The sequence below is a fragment of the Convolutriloba macropyga genome, chromosome 14 (assembly GCF_964194025.1).
Source record: "Convolutriloba macropyga chromosome 14, txConMacr16.3, whole genome shotgun sequence".
NCBI lineage: Eukaryota > Metazoa > Xenacoelomorpha > Acoela > Convolutidae > Convolutriloba > Convolutriloba macropyga.
Genome location: NC_134481.1, coordinates 20,459,327 through 20,485,955, shown reverse-complemented (window position 1 = coordinate 20,485,955; position 26,629 = coordinate 20,459,327). Strand labels below are relative to the sequence as shown.

The window sequence follows — 26,629 nt, the reverse complement described above, 5'->3', positions numbered from 1 at the left end:
CATGCCATACATGAAGATATTCTTCATTGTATAAATAGTCAAAGTAGGCGAGTGAAAGTTGAACGTCTCTTAACAAAGTGGAACGAAGCATTAATGACTGTTGTAGAAAAAAATGAGGACCTGATTGCATTTGCTGGAAAAACGGAGGATCCAAGTGCACTTGTTCCTTCACTAGAGTCTTACTTAGAGGCAATGACAACCAAGAACGACAAGATCCTCACTTCAGCACGAAACTACATCAACTCTGCTGATGATAAAGTGAGTGAGTTTCAGGAACCGAGGGCTTCCATTCGTTCTAGACTTCCCTCATTGATGACATCGTCAAAAACATCTAGTCAGCGTAAACATGATTACGTAATTGCCAAAATGAAGCGCGAAGAAATTGAAAAACAGAATGAGGCAGCCATTCGCCTTGCTAAACAGAAAAAGCAAATGGAATTAGATGAACTGGAGGAAAGCAACAGGAAACGGTTGGCAGAGGCAACTCTGCAAGAATTTGAACTGCTGGACGCCGTTTCCAAAGGTAGCCACTCTGAAACAATTGCAAGTGCTAGGAGCTCAATGAGAAGTGAAAAGGCTGTCCAGGATTGGATCAACACCTCACTTGCTTTAAGTTTTAATAACAACGAGAACACTGGTGAACCAGAGATTACGAAAGACCCTCCAGAATGCCCTAGCCATAATAACGGCGAAGCAGTGGATGATCACGACACTGACATCTCAAGGCATTCGATTCCAAAAAATTGTCGAGGCAATTACTTTTTAAGCGTTGAGACCTTACAGCAACTCGATCCATATTATACGCCACCTGAAAATTTTTTGGCTGCTGCTAACACACAGGCGTTGTACCAGGCGCACCTAAGGGCGCAAATGGATCAAACAGGCCAGCAAGGCGTGGCGCTTCCAACCATAACTAACCAAGGAACCGCGGATAGTCAGCCACCTTCTGTACACGCCCCAGGGGCTTCTTCACCGCCCATTCAACAGCCCATTCCACCACAGACGTTCGCACCACAAGAAAATCAAAATAATGCATCCGAGTTTTTTCCACACGCACAATCCAGGGGACCTGAAACATCAAGTCTGCCGAATAATAATTTGGCCCAGCGAATATTATCCCGACAACAAATTAATTTTGTCCCCCGAGCACCAAACGCCACTCTTCCTCCTTTTCCGACAACAAATCATCCAGCCCCCGCAATCAACGTTCCCCTGCACCCAAGCGCCCCACCAAGTCCAAACATTCAACAGCACAACTCCGAACCCGCTCATCCTAACGTCCTTCCGATTCCGAACCCAGTCTTTGCACCTAACCTCACTGCTCCCATCCCACAAGCCACTTTGGATAATCAGCCTCTCGTCAAAACATTCCAGAATAATAATAACCCAGTACACAAAGCTGTACGTTCCGTTGCTGCTCCTGTCCCAAATATGCCCAATATCCCTCTCGGCCAAAATTTTGTGCCAAATATGAGTCATTGGCGTTTTCCACAGCACAGACCGTCATTAGTCAACCAAGACGCTACCACCGTAAATAATGTTGCTCCAAATGTACAGGCACACATTGCACCATCAGCCACAAATTTTCCACAACAAATATGTTCGAATTCACCCCTTTTGATTGATATGCAATCACCATCCGGCACACATCAGGAAAACCCGATTGCAACTACAAGTAATATTGTATCTGGTCTGACCACTCCGGTTTTTCAGCCAACATACCCTTATGTTGGGCCCACTCCGTTGAGTTGGAGTGGTCCGCAGGTGTCTGCACCTGCCCCTCCGATACCGGACAATGCGTCATTGATTAGGGAATTAGCTGATGCAATAACCAGCAAGAAAAATGACCCCTTGCCAGAATGGAAACTTGCTCAGTATAATGGCGATCCATTGCAATGGCACGAGTGGTATGGTCAATTCAAAAGCGCGATTGACTCGCAAACGCTCACTGATGACGTTAAATTGACATACCTTAAGACACTCGTCACTGGTAAAGCAAAGATTGCAATCGCCGAGTTTGCTTACTGTGGTTTAATGTACAAGGATGCACTAAGGACTTTGGAACGTAAATTTGGCCAGCCACAGGCAGTCGTAAGTGCACACTTGGATAAACTAAGCAACTTTCCGCCTCTTAAAATGCACAATAGTGATAACATTATTAACTATTCTGCAGCCATATCCAGCCTCGTTGGGGTTTTCAAGTCACTATCATATGATGCTGATTTGAAGAGCGCTTCCCTACTTAACCAAGCGGTACAGAAGTTACCACCAAACATGAAAGAGTCATGGTCACTCTTTACGGTTAAGAAGCACTGGGTTAAGCCTACCCTCCTTGATTTTAACGATTGGCTTAAAGAAAAGGCTGAGGCCCATGATCTTATGAAACAAAGCGCAACCAAGGCCAAACCTGAAGAGAACATCACTTCAGTAACAAAGACCAAAACAGCCTCAAAAGTGTTTGCATCGAATACGCAACAAAGGGAAACAAAGAAGCAAATGCCACCTTCTTTCACAAACAATTACTCTCAGTGCATTGTATGCAAAGGTAACCACCGGCTATGGGAGTGTCGAGTTTTCAAAGAAAAGACCCCAACCCAGAGAGCTAAGTTGGTGGCCGATAACAAACTTTGCTTTTCGTGCTTACGTGATAAGCACACATTCCGCCAGTGTCCTCAACCAAGAAAGTGCCGAGCAGAAGGGTGTAATAGTTCGCATAACTCACTATTGCATGGAGCAGATAGGGTTTTCCCAACAAAACAGCCGACAAAATCCAATACCATTCAACCTTCTGGCAACACAGGTCAAAGTAAAGCAACTTCTAGTCAACTCCAGCCTAATAACACCACAACAATGTCATCTGTTACTGATGTTAAGGGGCTCCTTCAGGTGACTGAATTGCAGTTGGTCAATTCGTCCGGTTTAGATACCAAGGCTTTAGTTTTGTGTGATACCGCCTGCAGTAACTCTTGGGTGGCCGGTAGTCTCGCAGATAGACTCGGTTTGCACGGTAAAGCACTAAAGCTAACTGTCAAGGGTATTAATACCGAAGAAGTAGTTGATACTAGGGTTGTTGAAGTTACTGTGAAACCAAGAGAACAACAAAATTTCGAACCATTCACCGTCAACCCTTTCGTTAAAGAGAGTCTGAACGTCGGCTCAGATATAATTAATGTACAGGCCCTGCAAGAGACTTACCCACACTTAGCAGTCCTTGATCCCGTAACATATTCCTATAAAGACATTGAGATGATACTCGGACAAGATGTCTATCATGCCATCCGCCCGTTAGAATACTTCTCTGCCGATGAGAAGCGTTCACCCGTTGCCGTACGCTTGCCCATAGGTTGGGTCTTAAGCGGTCCGTTACCATCAAGTTCGTGTTTAACCTCAACGTGCTTTAAAGTGAATATCGAACAAGACAATGAGTTAGCAAGTCAAGTAAAGTCATGGTACGACATTGAATCATTCGGGGCAAACAAGCAGGTCGACTCAAGATCTGCAGCAGACGCAAGGGCTCACGAAATCCTTGAGAGTACCACCATACACAATGGCCTGAGATACGATGTCGGAATGCTGTGGGCAGCAGATAACACGAAGCTCCCAAATAATTACTTCTCATCCCTTGTGCAACTAAAATCTCTCGAAAAACGATTGGCTAAGGATGAAGACCTTAGAGAGAAGTATACCAGTACCATCAAGGAAGACCTAAACAAGGAATATGTAATTGAGGTTCCGGACGCTCACAAGGTTGAGAAGCGGTCCGATAAAGAGTGGTACCTACCCCACCATCCGGTTTTAAACCCGAACAAACCGGGTAAGGTGCGTAGGGTGCTCAATGGAGCAGCAAAATTTCATGGCGCCTCACTCAATAAATCTTTGCTCACTGGCCCTGATCTGCTCCAAAACCTTATTTACGTACTTCTTCGCTTCCGACAACATCCATATGCCGTCTCTGCCGACATCGAGGGAATGTTTCTACAGGTTGGTGTATTACCATCAGATCAACCATCACTTCGCTTTTTGTGGCGGGAGGACCCCACAACAAACGTTGTAGTGTATCAATATACGCGCCATATATTCGGGGCTAAAGACTCGCCCACATGCGCCAACTATGCATTACAACGCACTGCGAGAGACAATGCCAAGTTTTACCCCGAAGCTGCAAAAGCCGTCCTTGAAAACTTCTACATGGACGATTATCTTGACTCAGTGGAGTCTCCCGAGAAAGCCATCAATAGATCGAAGGAATTGGTACATCTTCTCCATCTCGGTGGGTTCAAGCTTACAAAGTTCGTAAGCAATGTACCAAATCTGGCTGACCGAATTGATGGTTCACCTCAATCTACTGAGCCTAAGGTTATTGTTTCATGTCAGGAGGATTCATCGCATGTGCTAGGGTTAAAGTGGGATCACACTAATGACACTTTAGTTGTGAGTCGGGGTACAAGTTGCGCTATCACCAAGTCCCTCACGCAACGCTTGGTCCTAAGTCTTGTCTCGAAAGTCTTTGACCCCATTGGTCTTGTCGCACCGTTTACCGTCGGTGCGCGATTGCTCTTAAAAGACATCTGGCGTGTCACTGGACAGCAATGGGATGACGAGCTCCCACAGGACATGGTTCAAAGATTTTTGGTCTGGAGTGCGGACTTACCAAAGCTTGAAAACATCAAAATTCCTCGAAGTTACTTTAGTGGACCCTTTGATAATACAGAGTTGCATATGTTCGGTGACAGTTCCCAGGATATTTTTAGTGCCGTCGCATTTCTTCGAGCCCGAGTAACAACCCCTACGGGCAAGATAAAAACAGAACTTGCGTTTGTTTTGGGGAAAGCGCGCGTGGCGCCAATGAAAGTAATGACTGTCCCTAAACTGGAATTGCAAGCAGCTCTACTTGCCGCTCGGCTGAAGAACGAAATTATTCAAGCACTTACTGTAACTGTTAACCAAGTATTCATGTGGACAGACAGCACGACCGTTCTTCAGTGGATAAACTCTAATGAAAAGCAACCAATCTTTGTAGCAAACCGCGTTTGTGAAATTTTGGAGTATACCAGCGTTGACCAATGGAACCACGTCGCAACTAAGGATAATCCAGCTGACGCTGGCACGCGTGGAATGTCCGCTGAGGTTTTGCAACTAAGCAGTTGGGTCAATGGTCCACATTTCTTATCTAACTCAAGTTTCCCTTTCGTACCGAACAAAGACGTCATTAATAACATCAAACTTGGCGTCAACCAAGCAGTCATCATAGAAGACACTGTATCTTTGACTACATCTGTCAAAAAACAGACAACTCCCGTTCCTTCATTGTTTCCGTTTGATAAGTTTAGTTCTTATCAAAAGTACTTGCGCATTGCCGCATACGTTCTCCGGCTTTTGCCGAAACATGCCGGCTACCGTAACCCCGATGGTAGCATTACTGACCCTACTGAGCTTGACGAAGCCGAGCGTCATCTACAGTACTTGGTGCAAGGAGAGTCTTTTGAAGCCGAAAGAAAAGATCTTCTTGACAATAAATCCGTTAAACGCAGTAGCCGAATTGCTCCACATTCACCGTTTATTAGTCCAAATGGGCTAATCCGTTCCTCGGGCCGCATCAAGCGGTTAGTTGAAGTTGGGTTTAACGTAAAATACCCAATCATCTTAGACGCACGTCATCCGTTTGTAAAACTGTTTCTTGAACACACGCACGTAAAGCATTTTCATCAAGGCGTTGAATACCTAAGATCAATTGTGCAGGAACAATATACAGTACTGAAACTAAGATCATCCTTGCGTTCCATCAAAGCACACTGCCTGAGATGCCGAGAATTCCGAGCTGTAACTATGCAACCAATCATGTCTGACTTACCTAAGGAGAGACTTGCTTACCAGTATCCGCCTTTCACGAACACCGGCGTTGACTACTTTGGGCCGTTCTATGTTACTGTCCGCCGTACTACTGAGAAAAGGTGGGGCTTCCTCTTCACCTGTCTCACTACTCGCGCTGTGCATGTCGAGATAGTTACATCCATGGACACCAGTTCTTGTGTTATGGGAGTTGAGCTGTTTGTGTCACCTAGGGGTATACCTGCCATGATTTGGTCGGACAATGGCACTAACTTTATTGGAGCGGAGAAAGAACTCCGAGAAAGTATTGAAAAGTGTAACGTTGTCAACATTGCAGCTGAGCTCGCTCACAAAGGAATAAAGTGGAGGTTCAATCCACCCAGCGCACCACATAAAGGTGGCATCTGGGAGAGGTTGGTACGCAGTTTCAAGCGCGTGTTGTATACTATTCTTGGCACGCGTCGCCTGACGGATGAGGTACTGCATACTACCCTTTGTCTAGTGAAGAATGCCCTCAATTCGCGTCCTTTAACACCCGTAAGCGCTGATCCGTGCGATTTGAACGCTTTAACGCCCAACCACTTTCTTCTAGGAGAACACTCTGCCGATATTACGTCTGTTGTCGGCAACAATGAGTTCGACCATCGTAAACGTTACGCCCGTGCGCAGTCAAACGCTAATGCGATCTGGTCCCGTTGGATCAAACAGTACGTACCGACGCTAAACCGGCGCTCTAAGTGGCAGACGCCTGCTGACCAACACCTTAAGACCAGTGCCTTGGTTTCAAAGAATGAGGAAACCAACCCTAAGGGTTACTACCCAACCGCTCGGATTGTGGTATTCCGTTACGGCTCCGATAGCGTCGCGCGCTCCGCCGTTTTACGTACGTCGACCGGTTCACTCGTCCGCCCGCTTGTAAATCTTGTACCAGTTTTCCCAACATCTTCTTCCGGGCCGGAGGATGTTACGTAGTAAATGAAAGAATATTAACCAATCAGAATCGAGTATTTCTAAATAACAAATACGCATATAAATCGTCCCAAATAAGATTTAAATACGTTCTAATATGCGTAGAAAGTTCCGAAAAAGTTCATTTAACCTAATTTTAAGTAAATATAATCACTATATGTATCGATTAAGCTGGTTTTCGGCTTAATATTTTTAGGTTTTCTAGACAATTGCCGATTGAATACGAACTGATTTGACGTCAATAACATCAGACAAAAAACCAGTAAAAGAGCATCGAAAAAACCTTGCCGTCTAAGTTTTCACTTGTTGCTTTGTACATTACTAATGTTAAAAGGTTGTTGCTATAAAGGAGCTTACACGAATCAATTCAAAATATCGAACTTCTGTTTTATCAGAGTTAATAAAGACTAATATTCAAAGACTAATACTCAAGAATAAGGGCATATAATTTTGAAACTACTTAGATGCACACTCTTGATCTTTAACTAGTAAATGTTCATAAAATTTGAAGTTCCATAAGTGAGTTCAGCAGTCATTTTTTAGTGAGGCAATGCACGCAATTGCCCTAAAAGCAGAAATGACGTCACGCACACAAATTTTAACTACAAAGCAAAAGTCGCTGAAACCATTGAAAAAGTTATTTCCAAGAAGTCAGGTAGAAAGAATCATCGATGGAGACGACGAATTAGAAAGAAACCACGATGTCTCCAATAATAGCCACTATCGCTTCGCGGCTATTATTAATAGATATTGATTTATGATAAGATTTCAGATTAGCTAGAGGAAATAGCATATAGATTTTGATATTAAATACTGCTTACTTTTTTGCATTATTATCTGGAGATTTCTCATGATGTTCGGTGTCTTAATTCAGTGTCTTAATCCCAGACTTCGCACTTTTTCAATACTATCACACAAAATCATTTGACATACACTGCTAAGATCATTAATTAAGAAGATATTAGCCTTTATTTTTGAGAACTCGACTTAAACGACAAAACAACTGATTTTCTGGGTGATGCAAATAACATATATGCTTTGTGGCATATACACAGTACTTTATAAAGTAGAAACGGCTAAGCTGACCAGAATTAGCGGAATTGCATTTAAACTAATGGAAGATCAAATATATGAGCATTTATAGAGGAATCGAAAGTTGCATCACAAGTTTTCAACCCCGCTGAATTGATAAATTGTATGAATGCATGCGAGCACGTATGTATGTATGTATGCATGAATGTATGTATGTATTTATTCATGTGTGTGTGCATATATGCGTGTATGTATTGTATGTATGTATGTATGTATGTATGTATGTATGTAATGTATGTATGGATGTATGTATGTATGGATGTATGTATGTATGTATGTATGTATGTACGTATGTATGTATGTATGGTAGGTATGTATGTATGTATGTATGTATGTATGTATGTTATATGTATGTATGTAGGTAGGTAGGTAGGTAGGTAGGTAGGTAGGTAGGTAGGTAGGTAGGTAGGTAGGTAGGTAGGTAGGTAGGTAGGTAGGTAGGTAGGTAGGTAGGTAGGTAGGTAGGTAGGTAGGTAGGTAGGTAGGTAGGTAGGTAGGTAGGTAGGTAGGTAGGTAGGTAGGTAGGTAGGTAGGTAGGTAGGTAGGTAGGTAGGTAGGTAGGTAGGTAGGTAGGTAGGTAGGTAGGTAGGTAGGTAGGTAGGTAGGTAGGTAGGTAGGTAGGTAGGTAGGTAGGTAGGTAGGTAGGTAGGTAGGTAGGTAGGTAGGTAGGTAGGTAGGTAGGTAGGTAGGTAGGTAGGTAGGTAGGTAGGTAGGTAGGTAGGTAGGTAGGTAGGTAGGTAGGTAGGTAAGGTAGGTAGGTAGGTAGGTAGGTAGGTAGGTAGGTAGGTAGGTAGGTAGGTAGGTAGGTAGGTAGGTAGGTAGGTAGGTAGGTAGGTAGGTAGGTAGGTAGGTAAGGTAGGTAGGTAGGTAGGTAGGTAGGTAGGTAGGTAGGTAGGTAGGTAGGTAGGTAGGTAGGTAGGTAGGTAGGTAGGTAGGTAGGTAGGTAGGTAGGTAGGTAGGTAGGTAGGTAGGTAGGTAGGTAGGTAGGTAGGTAGGTAAGGTAGGTAAGGTAGGTAGGTAGGTAGGTAGGTAGGTAGGTAGGTAGGTAGGTAGGTAGGTAGGTAGGTAGGTAGGTAGGTAGGTAGGTAGGTAGGTAGGTAGGTAGGTAGGTAGGTAGGTAGGTAGGTAGGTAGGTAGGTAGGTAGGTAGGTAGGTAGGTAGGTAGGTAGGTAGGTAGGTAGGTAGGTAGGTAGGTAGGTAGGTAGGTAGGTAGGTATGTATGTATGTATGTATGTATGTATGTATGTATGTATGTATGTATGTATGTATGTATGTATGTATGTATGTATGTATGTATGTATGTATGTATGTATGTATGTATGTATGTATGTATGTATGTATATGTATGTATGTATGTATGTATGTATGTATGTATGTATGTATGTATGTATGTATGTATGTATGTACATGTTGATGTGTATGTATGAATGTATGTATGCATGCATGCATGAATAGATGTATGTAAGTATGTAAGATGCATGATATGGTATATATGTATGTGTGTATAAAGGTATATGTAAATTGGAGAAAAACTACAAAAACAAATAATTATTTACTCTAACGGCGGCTCGTATGATTCTGTGCGTGACACACCAAGTTCCCACATTCAATTAACGGTAGACAACCCATCAGCAGTCGCATAAATGAACTATCCTTAATTACTAAGATAATCGACATTAAGAGAAGCCAATTTCAAAACGGTTTATTGAAAAATTTGTTCCAAATATGAGCAAATTTGTGCATAATTCACAACTTTTTTAGGCAAATTAGAACAAAAACAGTCTTTAATAGCGTAAATCAGAGCAACAGGGCTCTCCTTCCAAGAAGATTCAGGGCTCAGATTTTTTTCAAAAGCGCAGCGGAATAAAGGAAAACCTTGTGCACAAATAACAATGCTCACTCTTGAAAATAAACTCAGTAAATATATTTCACAGCGTTCGTATTGTCCTAAAATTGGCCAAAGCAAAATCAACCGACTAATGTCGAACTCTTTCGCTGACAGGAAGCTTTAAAAGATGAAAAGGACAAGTTTCCATAAAAATTTCGTCAAATCGAAAAACAATTTCTCATCAAAATAATGTATCTATATTTTCAATATTCTCAGCATTCGGTGGATAGGTGCTTGCTTCAAAAAATTTGTTTCAATTACTTGTTGGTCAAAGTAAATTTTGTTTCAAAGAGTTTCTCTGTACGAGGACTTCCCTAAAACGGAGACTTTTACTTTGATTTTAGAAAATTTATCCCTTAACTTTTCCTATTTTTCTCAGAATGACAGAATTAAAAAAAAACACCACAAAATGGCAAATGTGCCAAAATTGCCTGAAATAAACCAAAAGTTTATGCATCAAACTTTTTAAATCTGCAACTTCTCAAAACATCAACTGAGTAACGTCAGAAAAATTGCTTTCGAATGTCAGGCGGCGCAATTTATTTCAGGGGCTCTAGCCTGGATAAATTTTTCTTTATGGGTGCAAAAACAGCAGCCAAAGTAGGATTCGAACCCCGAACTCCTGAGTCCGCTTCTGTCAAATCGACGGAGCTATTAACCACTCGGCTATCAGTTCCTTGTCATCTAATCTCCAACAATCGGTTTTATTTGAACAACAAACTTTATTTTGGAGTGAGAGCACTTTAAACCACTCAAAAATCGAGAAGTGCGTAAAAAAGTCGCTTGAGAAGGTCAATGTTAGCTGGCATAGAAGATTTTTACAAAAAAAATCTCTTTTGAGAAAATTACATCAATTTCTTGCTAATTTTGACAACCAACTTAGCACCATTGATCCTCTACACTTGTGAGCTTGAGATACAGCATAAAAATAGCTGAACTCCATCAAATTTTTGCTGTAAAGAGATCTCACCAAAAACCGGTTAAATATTTTCTCAGTCTAACGTTTAACAACAATGTAAACTTTGCAACACTTTAATAAACATCGAACTTTGAAACAAAACTTTCTTGACAGTGATAATTAGATTGAGATCAACAACTTTACAATATATGGTAAATTAGTATTCGATATTTTCTCAAACTGACATGCAAGCAAGCACTTCAATGATGTAAATTTTCAACACATGCCTTCAATTTTTTTTTTCAAATTTGGATTCCAACTTATTCTAGAAACTTTAAAAATAAGAAATTAAGTAGCAAATTGTTGATATGGGTTTCTTTAAGATAGCAGCATTATTTAATTGTGTTAAAGCATTTTTAGAAAAACAGTTTTTTTTCAAAAAGAGAACATTACAACTTGCAACAACCAAAACATCGGAAGATTTGCTCTAGAACGACTGGGAGCTCTAATCCATTGCCGACTGCTCCAGTCGGGGGGGGGGGGGGGGTAGTAGTAAAAAATGACACCAAATTTGGGCGCACTTTTCACTTGACTTTTAGTAATAAACTGCCGCCAGTTGAGTTCTGCTGTTGACACTTGTGAATGAGAGAAATTTAGATCACGCAAAATACAAAAAGGTCAAGGGCGTAAAGGTACTCAAAGAATCAAAATGGTCAAGCAAAAATTTTTCATAAAAAAGACACACGTTTACAATAATTGATTCAATCTTCGTTCGAGAGCTATTAAAAAAACTAGATAGAAAAAAATACCTGTGTTTGGCGATGTCGCACTACCAGGTGAGGTCTGCTGCTGGGGCGGATTGTTGGCTCGATTGAGGAAAGCTTTCCTGGCCTCGCTGAAAGAGGGACCAGTATCAAAACCAGCGGCCGTTGGATTGTCCACCGTGCCAGCTGGGGTGGTATCTATCGTTATGGAGAGATCTTTCGGGGGTGCATTCTGAACTGCGTGTGTGGATGAGGATGAATCGTGAATGGTGTCCGCGTTTCCGTTATTCATGATATAAACGCTTCTGATAATTTTTTTGCTTCTTACTCTAGTTCTTTAACCGACCGACAAATTGAATTAAAATTGGGTCAATTTTTGTTAAAAGAATCGATGACAAACTGATTTAATTGCAAATTTCGCTTTTCTCCTACGCCATTAAATAAAATTGTGCACATGCAAGGAGCATTGATTGCATTTTGACCTGAAAGAAATAAAAAAACTGGTTGATGCTTCGCGTTACTATTACTTTCGGACCTGTTTCCTCTCCTTGAAATTGGTTTTAGCAAGATTTTCTGGTCTATCCCATTACACACGAAATGTTTACTCCCCGATTGCGGTATGTCTACGTTAAGTGGGAGGGGGCTATACTGGGAAAGACCCAATTTTCATACATTTTTCCTAAACACATTTTATAAACAAACATAATCAATTTTGATGCACATATCCTTCTAATTTTGCAGAAATTAACTTGTAAAAATGACGCAGAGCTTATGTTACTAAATAGAAGGAAACAGTTCCAAAATTCTTTTTCAAAAATGCAGAAAGAGCGCTTGACAATCGCAAATTTTGGTTTCGAAAATCCTTACTTGATCTTCAACTTCTGACATTGGCACGCACAATAACGCCGTGAACAATGGCCAAGTTGAAATTGAGGGTAATTAATGGGTGAAAAAACAAACCTAAAGTCAGGAAGAAAAAGTGAAAAAAAGGTTGAATGGTTGAAAGGAAAGTATTATCTATGAAATGTCAACCAGACCATCTGCTAATGACCCAACATGGTGAATGACCCAACATTATAAATTAGGAAAGAGCAGATTTTCCCCCAAAATTATCTTTTTTGCAAAGCGAGCAAAATTTGTATTATCATCAAAAATAGCGCAAAAACTGCAAAAGCAAAAATGGAAAATGTCGCAACATTTGAATCTTCAAGCTTTATGCTTTTAACCTTTTCTTTTTTGTATTTTGCTTGAACCACTCCGCGCTTAAAATTATAATTAACTGCAACGTTAATAAGTCGTGTGGGCAGAAATATTATCGATAATAAATAACTTCCAAAAATAGTTCTAGTAGACAAGGCAGAATGTAAAATTGACCCAAAATTGCAAAAGAACCTAAAATCCTTGGTGAAAATAACAACAGCGTTTCGAAATTTTGTAGCTAGTTATTACAGATTAAACTATATTTGATATGGAAATAAGAAACCTATCAAGATCTTTCGTTCTAATTTCCGACAGTTGAGATAAACTTCAAAAATCACGCTTAACTGATTTCACCAAACCATTTAGTTTAGTTTCAATTTGATTGAACTAAATTCATCCAAACGCTCTTATGTCTGTCAGTGCATAATACCAGTATTAGTCAACTAACCAAAATTCTCTCGAACTGTTCATCGAAATGTAAAATTTTGTGTTGACAATACGAGAGAACATTTGATTGGATAGTCTAAACTTGATTTTGCGAATTCATGTTTTTCTCACTAACGTTTTCTTTCTTTTCTAGATAATAAAATTGGCCGCCACATTATATGGAGAAGTGATGAAACGCAAATTGAGAAAAATGAAAATTGGTTCTACAAAATATGCATGATTGACATTAGTTATGTATATGAGACTCAACTTCCTGTGAACCATCTAAAGATGCTAGCTAGCTCTACGCATCGATACCAAAGTAGAATTTCCCCGCAAAATTTTCACTTCTTTGCTCTGTGAATCGATTGAGATAACAATATACCCGGCAGAATGGCGGAAAATAGCCGCCGTTTATTACTATAACCCCGATTGGGATTGATGAAAACAGAAGAAAAGAAACGATTTTTCTACAAAAACATTTTTAAAGTGCGTAGTTACACATACACTTGTTCCTTAAAAAGAGGCTACAGGGGCTAGTATCAATATCAATAAGCATTAGAGATGGTAACTAGGACTTATAAGAACAAAGCTCAAGGAGCGCGCATCGAAAATTGGGCTTTATGGGTTTATCCCGTTTCTATTTTTGATTTCCTTTTTTATCACTATGTACATTTTAGATTGCTTTGCTGAGCAACTTCTGTTTAAAAGCAATTTTAAACAGAATGAGCCAAGAATGAAACTAGCCTATCGAAGTCAGATTTCACGCAAAAGATTAAACGCAATTTGAGCAGAGTGAGAGAGGAAAAAAATTTCCAGAGAAGTCATGCGAAAAGCAAAACAAATTTTCGTTCGACGAAGTAAAAAAATATATCATGAATTGAAAAAAATAGCCTGTGATAACAAACAAATCAAATACCAAAATGTCCATCAAAGTAGAGAACACTACAAAAATAAAAAAAACAAAATTAGATCATTTATTTTTAGAAAAAAAAGTTACCCACGTTATTACTCCCGGCAGCTTCAACATCATTAGATTTTTGCAGAATGGGAGTTTAGGCAACAGACACCAACTTTGTACAAAACTTCTGCAGAAAAAATAAAAGTACAACCAAAACTACATTTGGCAAAAAAAACTTTCTACAAATGTCAGCAAAAAAAGTTGCAGCAAAGTAAATGAAAAATGCAACTATAACGAACTCTTTATCTCTTGCACTATCTGTCAACAGAAAACATATATCAACGTTAATGAAAACAATTGGGGAACCACTCAACAAACGTAGCAACAAATGCAGGCAACAACCAAAAATTCCGAAAAAGTTGAAAAAATGGTGTCAAAGCCAATAAATTAATATGAGTAAAATTAATCCAACAAAAAGACTCAATTGTGCCTAATTACAGGGCAGTTGAGAACTATCATTAATGAAACTAGCCGACACAACAACAAAACTTTACAAAAACTATTCAAAAAAAAAATCAAACATGCCTTTGCATTTTTTGAACGCGTTTCAAAGTTGTGAAAGCTATCAGATATGAAAAAAGATATAAAAAGATTCAGATAAGATTTGAGAACATAGGGATACTAAAAAGATTCAGATGTGATTTGAGACCGTAGGGATCTGTCATCATTGAAACTAATTGACACAAAAGCAAAAACAAATACAAGAACGCTCGAAACCCAAGAAAAATAATTTTTGAAATTTCTTTTGAATAAAAATGTCGCGTCAAAACATAAAGTTTTGAATTGACAAAACCTAGAAAAACTCAATTTTGCATCAGTTAAGAGTCAATTAGACCTATCATTAAAGGAATAGGGTTAAAAAAAGAAACTACAAAAAAGGGGCAAAATCGGGAAAAAAATAACTTTTTTTGAAAACCAAGTGCTATCAAGTAATGAAAAATCTTGGCTATGACCAAAAACTCTAAACTGATCTAAATGAGAATCAAAAGAGAGCCACTTAGAGCTGTCCATGAAGAGACAAAATGACAACAAGAACTATAAAGGATGGAGAACACAGTTAATGTCAAAGTCGTTAAAACAGTTAAATTCAACTCAAATCAGCAAATTAATTTAAACATGCTCACAGAGAGCCATTGAGACAATCATTGATGAGAATAAACAAAAACTGATAAAAATTGTGAATAGATAGATACTAAAGAACCATAGCGGAAGAATTGGGGACAACTGGAAGTAGAAAATTGGTGATTCTCACTGACCAAATGCATCTATAAACTTATAATAAACCTTTTCAAATAATAACAGGAACAAGCAAATGCCAAAAGTAGCCATCAAAAGCCATTTACTTTAAATTGCGACTCTGAAAAATAGTGAAAAAAATCTAAAAATGCTTTTAACAGCATTTTCTCACTTTACATTAAAAAGTAAGGCTCTGAAAATTTTCGATTACCGCTTCTCTTACACCAGCGTGACTTAAATCACTACTTCAACTTGACTTCGGTAAAACATGTAAACAGATACTTGAAAAAACAGCCTGAAGAATTCTGGGAACAACCCGCGATTCTCAGTGACATTATACTCAACACTTTAAAACAATAACATGAATATTAAAATGACAAAATAAGCTGACAAAAGCTGATATAGCATCTGTTTATATTTACTTTAAATTGAGACTCCGAAACTATTGGCAAAAGACGTTTAAAAGCAGCTTAGTAAAGGTAGTTTGCAACAAAAACATTGTCAATTGACCGGGAATCTATGAAAATGATTTCATAAAAAAACCGAGCAAAAGGGAAGGAAATCACGGAGGACAAAATCGACAAATAATATTCCGTAAAATTCTAATAAATATTTTTCAACGTTATGCTAAAATGACACTTTCAAATCATTATTCTTACAAAATTTTAGTATAACATCTGCTACCAAATTTACTTACCCAAAAAGCGGTAGAAACATTAACTTACAATTAAAGAATGCAGAGACCAAAAACTGTAAAAAGCAAAAACATGTAAGTTATTTCAACAAAAATTACCAGTTCTATACTTCAAATGTCTTCATAGTATCAACACCTATGGAACAGACTTCAATTAAGAACTGATCAAGAAAAACAATAGCGAAAAGCATAAACTTAGAAGAAATAGTCACCACATTCAAAGAACAGAAAACACGTAAACAATGCCTCGAGAAGCACTATTATTAGTTTACATAACTGAAAAAACCACTTTTGACTGAAAAAGTTGAAGTTAAAACCAACAACTGCTTTGAAAAAGCCCCAGTTGATCAACAAATTTCAGTCGCTTAGCGTAAAATTTTGCACGCCCACTCTCTTCTCGCTTTCCATCAGCCGCTTGACAATAACACTTAATTTTCACATGCAGCATCGACTTTTACATCGGCTTTAACTACACTCCAAAAAATTATCAATAAAAAGGCAGCGCGCAAATACAACTCTTTGAATTGTACAATCAAATTAGGAGCGCATTAATAGCCGGATGAGAAAATGAGGGCCGCTACTAAACATGCTGTTATGATTAGAATATAACTTTGTCATGATTAGAATTCTTAATTAACAATAAAATTAGCTAAACTAGCAGTGTTTCATAAAGAATAGACCCATGAATGTCAATCAGCAGTTGTTATACTTAGACAGCAGGGAAGAAAGCCTCAGCCACAGTACTTTTATGTTGAGTCAGTTTTGACTAATTGTTATATTTTCGATTGAAAATTTGGAGTCATATATAGCCAGCCATACACAGCTGCACAACTACAACTATAACGGTTTTCATTTGCATTTGGTATAATTATGAGATTTTAGACAATTCTTCTCATTCAGTACTTCATGAAAGATTTTAATGTCAAAACATTTCGAGCTGAAAATTAGGTACTATTTTGAGGACAGCAATACAGACCGATGTTAACTGTTAAGAAAAGTTGGTTTGTAACATGATTATTATTACTCAAACAACTCATTATAGGCCTTCAAGCCTGTCTTACTTGAATCTGCTCCAAAAATGGTCGTTCACTTAACATTTAAAAATTGTTTCAATTTGAACGAAGAAAAAAGCCCTAAAAACGCAGGAAAAATACGGTACGAAATAGCTTAAACAGGTGGAGATCAACGAAAAAAAATTAACTGTTCGTGCCACTTTGACTTATGGATACCAATTCGACAACAACAGTTCAATTAGTGATGAATTTCTCACAAACTATGAACGTCGGATGAATTTCACAAACGCGTGGGGCAGATTTTGGTCTAACGAAACCAAAAGAGTAACGCTCCTACAAAAGTAATGCTCCAAGAGCACTGGACGGCGATTCAATGTTAGCGGAATTCTCTCACTTCCGTGGAGAAAACTCAAAACAATCAGCCGGAAAAAAAACAATTAAAAAAGACCAACCGACCCAATAATTGTTACACCTTGAAATGAAATCTGAGAGAAATTAACACAACTCCCGAAGCTCAGCAAAAATTGCGTCAAACTCTCGCATCCATATTTTAATTTACTCTGCTTTACCGAAATCAAGAATTTTGAAATTGCAGCCTACTTTCTTTTTGAAAAAAATTTGAGATTTGTCAAAGGTTCGTCAATTTCCAGAGTAGTAACAAAAATGTTGCAAAATCGAGGACTGGATTGGCACTTAAAATAACGTTTCGGAAGATTTTTAAATACCATTTTGCATGCAGTTTGAACTTGAGGTATGCCAATGACCGTAACCTATACCTATGAATCGTTAAATTGGTCTCTCCGAGTAGCAAACATTATTAAAGTATAACCAAGTAGTCGAATTTTCAAACATTGCATTATTTTAGATATACCCAGAGCATGATAATTATGAACTGCTGCAAAACATACCGGTTATTTCATCATTATCAAACGGACCCTTTTCTCTGCAGAGGTCATTCATATTCGGTGCGCTTTACTTGCAAAATTTCTATTCATGAAGCAAGCCAACGTTACAACTGAGTGAAGATTAGAACGCCTCTTAGCGGCTTTAACACCATACCTATCATCGCATGGTAAAATCGTCGAACCACCATACCAACGATAATGAAGGATCATCTGTCATTGTTTCTGTCCCACTTTTATTGGGAGGTAGAAACTATATGTTCCACTAGTTTTTTTCAGTCAAATTTGACCGATCGATATACTTATCGTCGAGTTTTGGGTGGTATCACTTGAAAGCTCATGAAGCATAGAGTACAAAACTAAAGTTTTTTTAAATTACCTTTTTCGAGGAGCTATCCAAGCTTAACTTTTTTTGAACATTTGAAAATGGTTTTGTGGGTTCAGTGGTTCACATTTATGATCGTTTTGATCAATTTTGTTAATTTCCCATAATAGTTAGAATTTTTGATTGCTACTGTTAGCCTATCAAAATTTAATAGCTATCTGAATGTATCTTATCGAGAAACAGCAACAACTGATATTCTGACTCTCAACAGCAACAACCGACTCTCATTGAAAACCTATTACTGATAACTGGTGTACGTGCAATCGTTTCAATGAATTTTTTCGCAAAATTAATTTGGACACACAAAAACAAAAAAGGAAGGCAGCCCAATATGTCAAATACTCTTGAAAGTTCTCGTCAAATATTTTTGAAAGTTCAGAGTTATCACAGAGCATTACAACACAAAACCGACTAACGTCGGAATAATTGCTCTCGAACGACTAGCGATAGCTCCAATTCTAATCAATTGCAGTCTGCTTCATTCGGGGGGACTAAGCCTGATTGGGACTAAGAAATTCACTAGGTGGCATCAAATAACTTCATTAGAGGTCAATATATACTACTATTGAGATTTAAAGTGGAAAAAGGCACTTGTGTCGGCGCACTTATCATTTGACTATTAGTATTTAATTGCCACAAATTGAGTTCAGCTGCTTGAAATTGGGAATGAGAGAGAACTTTAGATCACGCAAACCCCAGAAAGTCAATGACGCAAAAGTTATTCGAACAGTCAAAACCGGTCAAGCGACAACTTTGTCATAAAAAAGACACGTTTACAATAATTGCTTTTCTTCGAGAGCAATTAAAAACTCAAAACATAGATAGAATGAGATATAAAGAGGGAGAAAAAATTATAGAGCGAGAGAAATAAAACAATTGAGATACAGAGAGCGATAGGGGGCGGAACGCAATAAAAAGCCAGAATGGATATTTAATAAAGAATCAGAGGAAAAGATATTAAAGACTTTTTTTTCGGTCATTAACCGTTTTTGCCTTGACACAAGTTTGATCATTCAGCTTTTTAATATCAAAAGCTTTTCGGTAACAAACCCTTTTCTGAACTTTTCGGTCACAGACCCCATTTCTGAACAAATTATTGCCCAATGACTTTTTCAACATATTCGTTTTCGTTCATTGACCCCTCTTCCATTGGAACACGCGCTATTGTCTTTTTCTGTAACAAACAAAAATCGGCAACAGACCTTTTTGAGGTGCATTTTTCTGTCAATGACGTTTTAGCATACATTTTCGGCCATAGTCCGTTTTTGCAACCTCTTAACAGCCCCCTTCAGTAGTACTGTTAAAACATGATACTCATTGAGGCCTGTATAACATGCAGATTGGTACTCCGTCTTTTTGTAAGATGTGTCCACACATGATAAACAGGTAAAAGCCAGTGCTAATTAGGTTCCAATGGGGGTCCTGAGACCATTTTCGTTAACCTTCGAAAAGCATAATGTGCGCAAGTTACTGGGATGACCTAAAATCAAGGTACACGAATTTTCTCGAGCTTTTTGAGCCCCAAATATATCTTTTTTAGTTTTTTATTCTTATTTATTACGTTTGCTTCAATAAATGGGCCTTGCATTGACGCTGGGCAAAGTTCAAAAAGGTCGATGCTTCAAATATCTGTCGTTTTTGGCTTTTTTCATTGGTAATGTCTGCTTAAACATGACAAATTGTAATTAAATTTGCACCTTTTCTAATTTTTCTAAAATTTTTTGAGCTTTTGATTTTTTGGTACCATGGTAGTTTCTCAATCTTTCACTTGCCTTAATGGATTGATAGCGCCTATATGATTTTGAGGACATGAAGTTTCCGATAACTTTTGGCTAATTTTTCCAAAGTTTGAAACTTATATGGTTGTTTTCCCCTCTTCGTCTTTAATGTGCCAACAGATTTCTGCTAGTTAACAAAATTGGTTTTTCACAAGATATTTGAGAGACAAACTTTGTTTATGAAGTCACAAGGATGGAGAAATTAAACAAATTTACAATTTTTCAAGTTTTCCCGATCTATTCTCATTTTCATACCATCTGAGCTCAGGTCGTCAAACTATTTACTGAGCTAGATGCACTCCAGTTCAATTATTGACATAAAATGTTAAAAACGACATTGACAAAGAAAACTCTAGCGAATATTTAGTGTTTTCAATTATTTACTTTTAGCATTGTTCTCACATTTAATTACCCCTATTGGCTTCTTATATGTTCTCATTATGTACAAAATTTTTGTAGTTGCAAAGTTCTCCGTAGTATTTTTTACATTTGATTGAAAAACCTTGGCAATCAACACCTATTCTAAAAACTACATACGATTTTGAATAGTACTGCTTTATTTTGTTTGTTTTTTGTCGTTTAACTCGTGATGATCAATGGGTCTGCTGGTAAACTGAGAGAGCAATTACTTTTTCATTCAGTTACTTGGAATTTAAGCTTTTTTCAATTCAAAGAATTTAAATTGTTTTGGTGCGCGGTCTTTTTTCCAAGATCGCTTCACTTTGTTCGACCTTCTTGAGTCAATGAGAATTAAAATTAGAGTAGCAACTACAGTATAGCTGGAACAAAAAAGTAGCAAAAACCAAAAAGTTTAAGTAGTGACCTTTTGCCACTATGCTTTTGATCAGATTCTCTTTTTGAAAGCGGTACCTTACTTATATAATGTTTTCTCTCCTGTTTTATTTAACTGATGTTTAAAAATGATCAAACATGTGTTCTCAAGATGCATAGCTGTGCATTTCGAATTTATCTTGTTAGTATAGCAGCTACTGGTTTGTATAAACGTAGACTTTTTGTCTTAAGGAAATTTTTTTGCCCGTTTCTGTAATCTCTCTGTCCTGTTTTTAGATTGAATGATGACTAGTCTTTTGACTTCCTTTTAGGGTGCAAAAGAAGAACGGTTCATACAACTAGTCAAAATTGGTTCTCGACATTAATCAGTGATTTTTTGAATCTTACCCTGTTTGTTTAGACTTTTTGTCATGTCTTTCATTTCACTAATGTCTGGTCTCACCAGTCTCTCTAACTCAAAGTTGTGTGAGCTATTTACTAAATTCAGTTCAAATCGGACATCTTGTGGACCTAGACCCTAGTTCTTTTCAATAAAATCTAAGTGACTTTTTGAGTTTCAAACCTTTGTTTTTTTTCCTTTTCTGCGCTAACGAGGTGCACTGAACATTTTTTTCAAAATAATTTCATTTGGTATTAAAAAGTTTCAACAGCGTTGTCGCAACGTGTTTTCAAAAATATCGATAGTTTTTTAAAAATTCTAAAAACTTTAAAATCTAAATCGAGAATTACAAAGTAGTCAAAACTAGTCAGAGACTACGCAAGTTTGATAGGCAGCTGTTACTTTGAAGACCATAATAATTGATATTTAGTGTGAAAAGATAGAACTTCATTTCTGGATAATTTTAGTCTGAAAAAACTAATTGTTAGTTGACAAAACTGTTTTTTTAAATATAGTTGACAAATTCGCATTACAGTTGATTCCATGTCTGTCTTTTTGTTTTGTTTGTAAAAGAAATTTGATTTGGCTGAAAATCTTTTTTCGTATTCACTTCTGTCGTTTTCAAGAATCCATTAAAATTTAACTAACAAATTTTTAAATACATTCATTATATTTGGAAGATAATCTACCTCAACTTCAATTGATAGACACTCCGCGAATCTGTATATGCGGTTCAAAAAAACCTTGTAGAAAAAAGCAATAGAAAAACAATTACCGGTAAACAGCCTCCGTCTACGCGCTTGACGCGCATTGGGATTGAAAGAGAAAGTTAAAAAAAAAGGAGGTAGAAATTGACCAATTTTTTTTTCAGTATCAAAAAAGCGTTCTAATTTGGCGTCCAGTTTTAGTTACATTCTTAAAACATACCCGACAGATTGCCGGAAAATAGCCGCCGTTGATTCCAATAAGCATGAGTGGGATTGAACGAATAGAAGATATTGAAAAAAAAAAAGATTTTTGTACAAAAGAATTTTTTAAGTCCGATTTATTTTGATGGCATTTCGTAGTTGAACACACTTCTGTTTCTTAGAGAGAGGCTACAGGGGCTACTATCAATACCAATAAGCATAAGAGATGGTAACTAAGACTTATAGGAAGGACGTTCAAATAGCGGGCATTTAAAATTGGGCTTTATGGGTTTATCCCGTTTCTACTTCTGACTGCAATTTTTTATACTGACTCTGTTCATTTTTAATTGCTTTGCTGAGCAACTGATGTTCAATATCACTTTTAGCAGAATGAGAGAAACTAGCCTAGAGAAGTCAAAAAGATTTCACGCAAAATGTTGAAAAAGCGGCAAAATGGTAAAGCGAAAAAAAGTTTGACGAAGTAAAAAACATAGCAGGACAAGTCCTGAAATATAATTCAAAGATATGAATGAAAAACTCAGACGTACTCTACCTGACCAGCAGATCAATTGAACAATGCCAGCCAGCACACAAAAATCATCAAAGAATTGAGAAACTAGAAGAATCAAAACTAAACAAAAACAAACTCATTGCTAAAACTCTTGAAGCTTTTAAACCTAAGGGAAAATTTTTCAACCTAAGGGAAACACCCCTTACAAAAATATATTTGAAAGCAATTTTCGTTTCTGAAATCGGTTCAGTATTATATCTGCAAGACCTGAAAAATATTCATTGGCCCTTGAAGATAGATTAACTCGAAAATGACCAAAAAATTTAAGAAAAGAAATCAATTGCAAATTATAAGGAAATGTTGCTAAGAATTGTTATTAAAATATCTTCAGAATCTTTTTTGTGTCTCTCGAGTCTATCCAGTAACCCAATTCCAAGCTTTAAAAAAACTCAATGACTCATAGATCGATAGGCAATAACTTTTAGAAAAAATTTCAAACTTCAAAAAAAAGAAATTCGTTCTATTAAAATGTTGAACGTCATTCAATTGCCCCATAGCAACTATTTAATAACATGCTGTCTAACATGCGGTTACCTGGCTACTGAGGCAAGAAAAAATAAATTACAAATATTTTTAAAAGACTCGAAAAAAATGCAAATTCTATCAAATAACTTCTAAAAGTCGAAACGAAAAATGGTGGTTGAAAACAAATCCATTGAAAATAAAAACCATGCAGTAACTTTTCATCAGAACGTGGAATAAGTTTTCGTGCACTTGAGAATGGACCAAAATCAAAAACTGACAAAAACTTTAGGAAACATTAAAAAAATTGCAGAACTTATCAAAAAAATGCTAAAGTTCGAGACATTAAAAAGCATTCCATTGTTACTAGAAACTATGCAGTGCCCTATTAACAAACCTCAAAGGAGATTGCCTGGTCCCTGAAACTGGAAAAACAGAAAAAATGATGAAAATTTTCAAAAACCTGAAAAAAATGCGAAATTGTTCAAAAAAATTTCTAAAATTTGTGATACTCAAAAGTTGAAACCTATTCCATGGCAACTAAAAATTTTTCAGTAACTTATTATCCAACTCCCAATGAAGTTTTCGTGATCCTGGTATTCAAACAGCAACTTAAATGATGACAATAAATATGTCAAGAAACATGAAAAAATTGCAACTTTTGTCAAAAAATGATAAAATTAATGATGTCAAAAAGTTGAAAACCGATCCATTACCACTAGATACCGTACAGTAATCTATCATCAAACCCTTTATCAAACCCTATAGAAGGTTTCGTGACACCTAGGACTCAAAAAACTCAAAAAATGACAAAAATTTTCAAAAAACCTGAAAACAATTGCAAAAAATTATCATTTTGTGTGTTTGTGTTTGTAGTACCACAACATATAGCTCATAAAAAGGTCATAACAAGCAATTTTGTCTAGCAAAAGGCCTTCAACAACTTTTAAAAACTTCAACCAAAGACTAATCAAACAAAAATCTCCGAAAAATCACAAAAAAAACATGAAAATTTGCACCATTTTGAGCCGAAAAACTCCTAAAAATGATCTTTTAACCTTAATTAAGGCCATCCCAGCAGCTGCACCACTATATGCACTTGAAGGACTACTAAAGCCCACTTTGGGCCTCTAATGAAACTTAATGCCTGCTGGGCTTTACCTGTTTATCCCGTTTTGAAAGATCAAAGTCATTGAAAAATGTGTGAACACATCTTTAAAAAAAAAACACAGCGCACCAATACAATTCAAATTCATTGAATTGTAAAAAAAAATAGGAGCGCTATAATAGCCGGCTGAGAAGATGAGGGCGGCTATTAAAGAAAATCAATTCAGCTTCTAAACTGAAAGCTATTAACCTTAATACTAATGTCAGCTAGCAATAACTCTAATGAATTTTGATAACCCAATGCACTATCACCTAATGACAGGGCTTCATCGGTTTATCCCTTTTTGATTTTGCTCTTTTGACTTTGACCGAATTCACTACCTTAACTAATTCAATGCGTGAAAGAATTCAAAATCCATTCAGTTGAAACAGTGAGGTAAGTCAGGAGTCAAGCGTGAAATTTGAGACTTATGTAAAACAAAAAATGAGGTCAAAAGGTAAGGCGATTTAAAAAAACAGCAGGACAAGTCCTGAGGTATAATTCAAAGAACTTTCATTGACTAAACAGAAAACTAGACCTAGAAGGGTCTATGAATGGATTGAAAAGACCATTTAGAAAAAATCCAATCAAAAATCGAAAAAAAATCAAAGTGAAATTGCCGCATGTGATCAAAAAACCATTAGTGAGAATTTTTTATTCCAACACCGTTTTATCACTCTACTTTAAAATTAGAGCAAAAAATATTGACGCCGCAAAACCACTCGCTTTTTCGCTCCACTTCCTGTTTCGACGTGACCAAAATCACAACTCCAATTTGACTTCAAAAATCATGAATGTGTGAACAGATCTTACAAAAATACAGGGCCACAATATAATTCACATTCTTTGAATTGTAAAAAACCAAGAGAAGGCCAATAATAGCCCCAGCTATCGCTGTGCGGCTATAAATATACTTCGTTAGAAATTTATAAAAGCTGTTTGAAAACAGTTAAGATAGCCTTTCAAAGCCTTTCAAAACATAGCCGGAAGAATTCCGGAAACGACTCGAAGTGAAAATCCATTTAAACGCCATCCATCTACTCATCAAACAAAACGTGCCTTCACTAATTTATAACTATCTTGAAACAAAGTAATGAAACAAAAAAGTAAAAACTATGAAATCAAATCTGTTAAAATATGATAAAAAAATTTGATCAAATTTGGTTATAAATTGAGATCCTGAAAAAACTATCTCTGCCAAAAGAACTTCATCAAAACAACTAGTACTTACTAAAACCACATAATTGAATGTTTTAAAAAGACTTGAGGGCAAATTGTGAAAAAGCTATTTAAAAAAAAGCTATTTAAAAACAACTTGCACTAAAAAAAAACTGGAAAAAGTTAGTAAATTTCTTAATATTACAAAAGCATATAAATGCAAAGAAAAATTCTTTTCAACTAATAGATCATCTAGATGCTCGCAAAACAATAGACAAGTCATAATAGTCTATGAAACTTGTCTCAAAAAACAGAAAAAAAACCCGAAAAACTGCAAAAAGAAATTAAGAAAAATAGTTCCAATTTTCGCCATTTTTTTGTCATATTTCTCAACAAAAAATGATTCTTACCCACAAAACTGTAACCAATTGTTATCACAAAATTGATCAAGTAGAAGGGGTTTCTTCAATACCCATTTGAGCCAGTAAAACAAAATAATCGTCAAAAAAACGCAAAAATTAGACCGAAAATCAGCAAAATAAATTAAAAACCTCCGAATTATCATAAAATTCATATGACTTTCCAGAAACCTTCACACCACCACCAAAACCAGCCTAAAATTAAAACAAAATAAAGAAACCTCTTAACCAAAATAAATGAAAAAAAAACTGCTTTAAAATGCCGCACGTGAACAAAAAAATTTCGCTCGCTTAGAGAAAATTTTTTTCACACATCAATTTCTCGGTTTCTCAAAAACAGCGGTATGAACAAAAACCACTCTATTTTCACTCCGCTCTTCATTTTTGTTCAGCACCAAAATCACTCCAAATTTTTTCACGCGTTTCATTTCCCACTTCAAAATTCACTCCAATAAAATTGATTAAAAAATGACTTCTCCAATACTCCTCTTCGAGTCGTAAAAAGACAGCGCCCCAATACAATTCAAGTTCTTTGAATTGTGAAAAAAAATAGGAGCGCTATAATAGCCGGCTGAGAAGATGAGGGCGGCTATTAAACAAACAACCCCGAAGATGTCAAAAGTGAATCGAATTTGGTAGAAGTTACAACCACGCACCTTTTCAAGATGTGAAAAAATTCTTTTTGAAGCATCAGATATATCCAAAAAAATAGAAAACAAACTGACCTTCGGTTTGAGAAAATTAACTCTCACAGGAAT

General features: G+C 37.0%; 2 protein-coding genes across 2 annotated transcripts in view; both read right to left on the bottom strand.

Annotated features, from left to right (window-relative positions):
- Positions 1-11,939, bottom strand: part of LOC142353343 (uncharacterized) — a 76,196-nt gene extending 64,257 nt beyond the window's left edge. The window contains exon 1 of the mRNA XM_075405576.1: positions 11,486-11,939. Within this exon, the coding sequence (XP_075261691.1) occupies positions 11,486-11,732 (247 nt within the window). The 5' untranslated portion in view covers positions 11,733-11,939. The remainder of the gene's footprint in view (positions 1-11,485) is intronic.
- The window catches only part of LOC142353412 (small ribosomal subunit protein eS6-like), a 330,099-nt gene that overhangs the window by 269,221 nt on the left and 34,249 nt on the right, over positions 1-26,629 (bottom strand). The window lies entirely within an intron of this gene.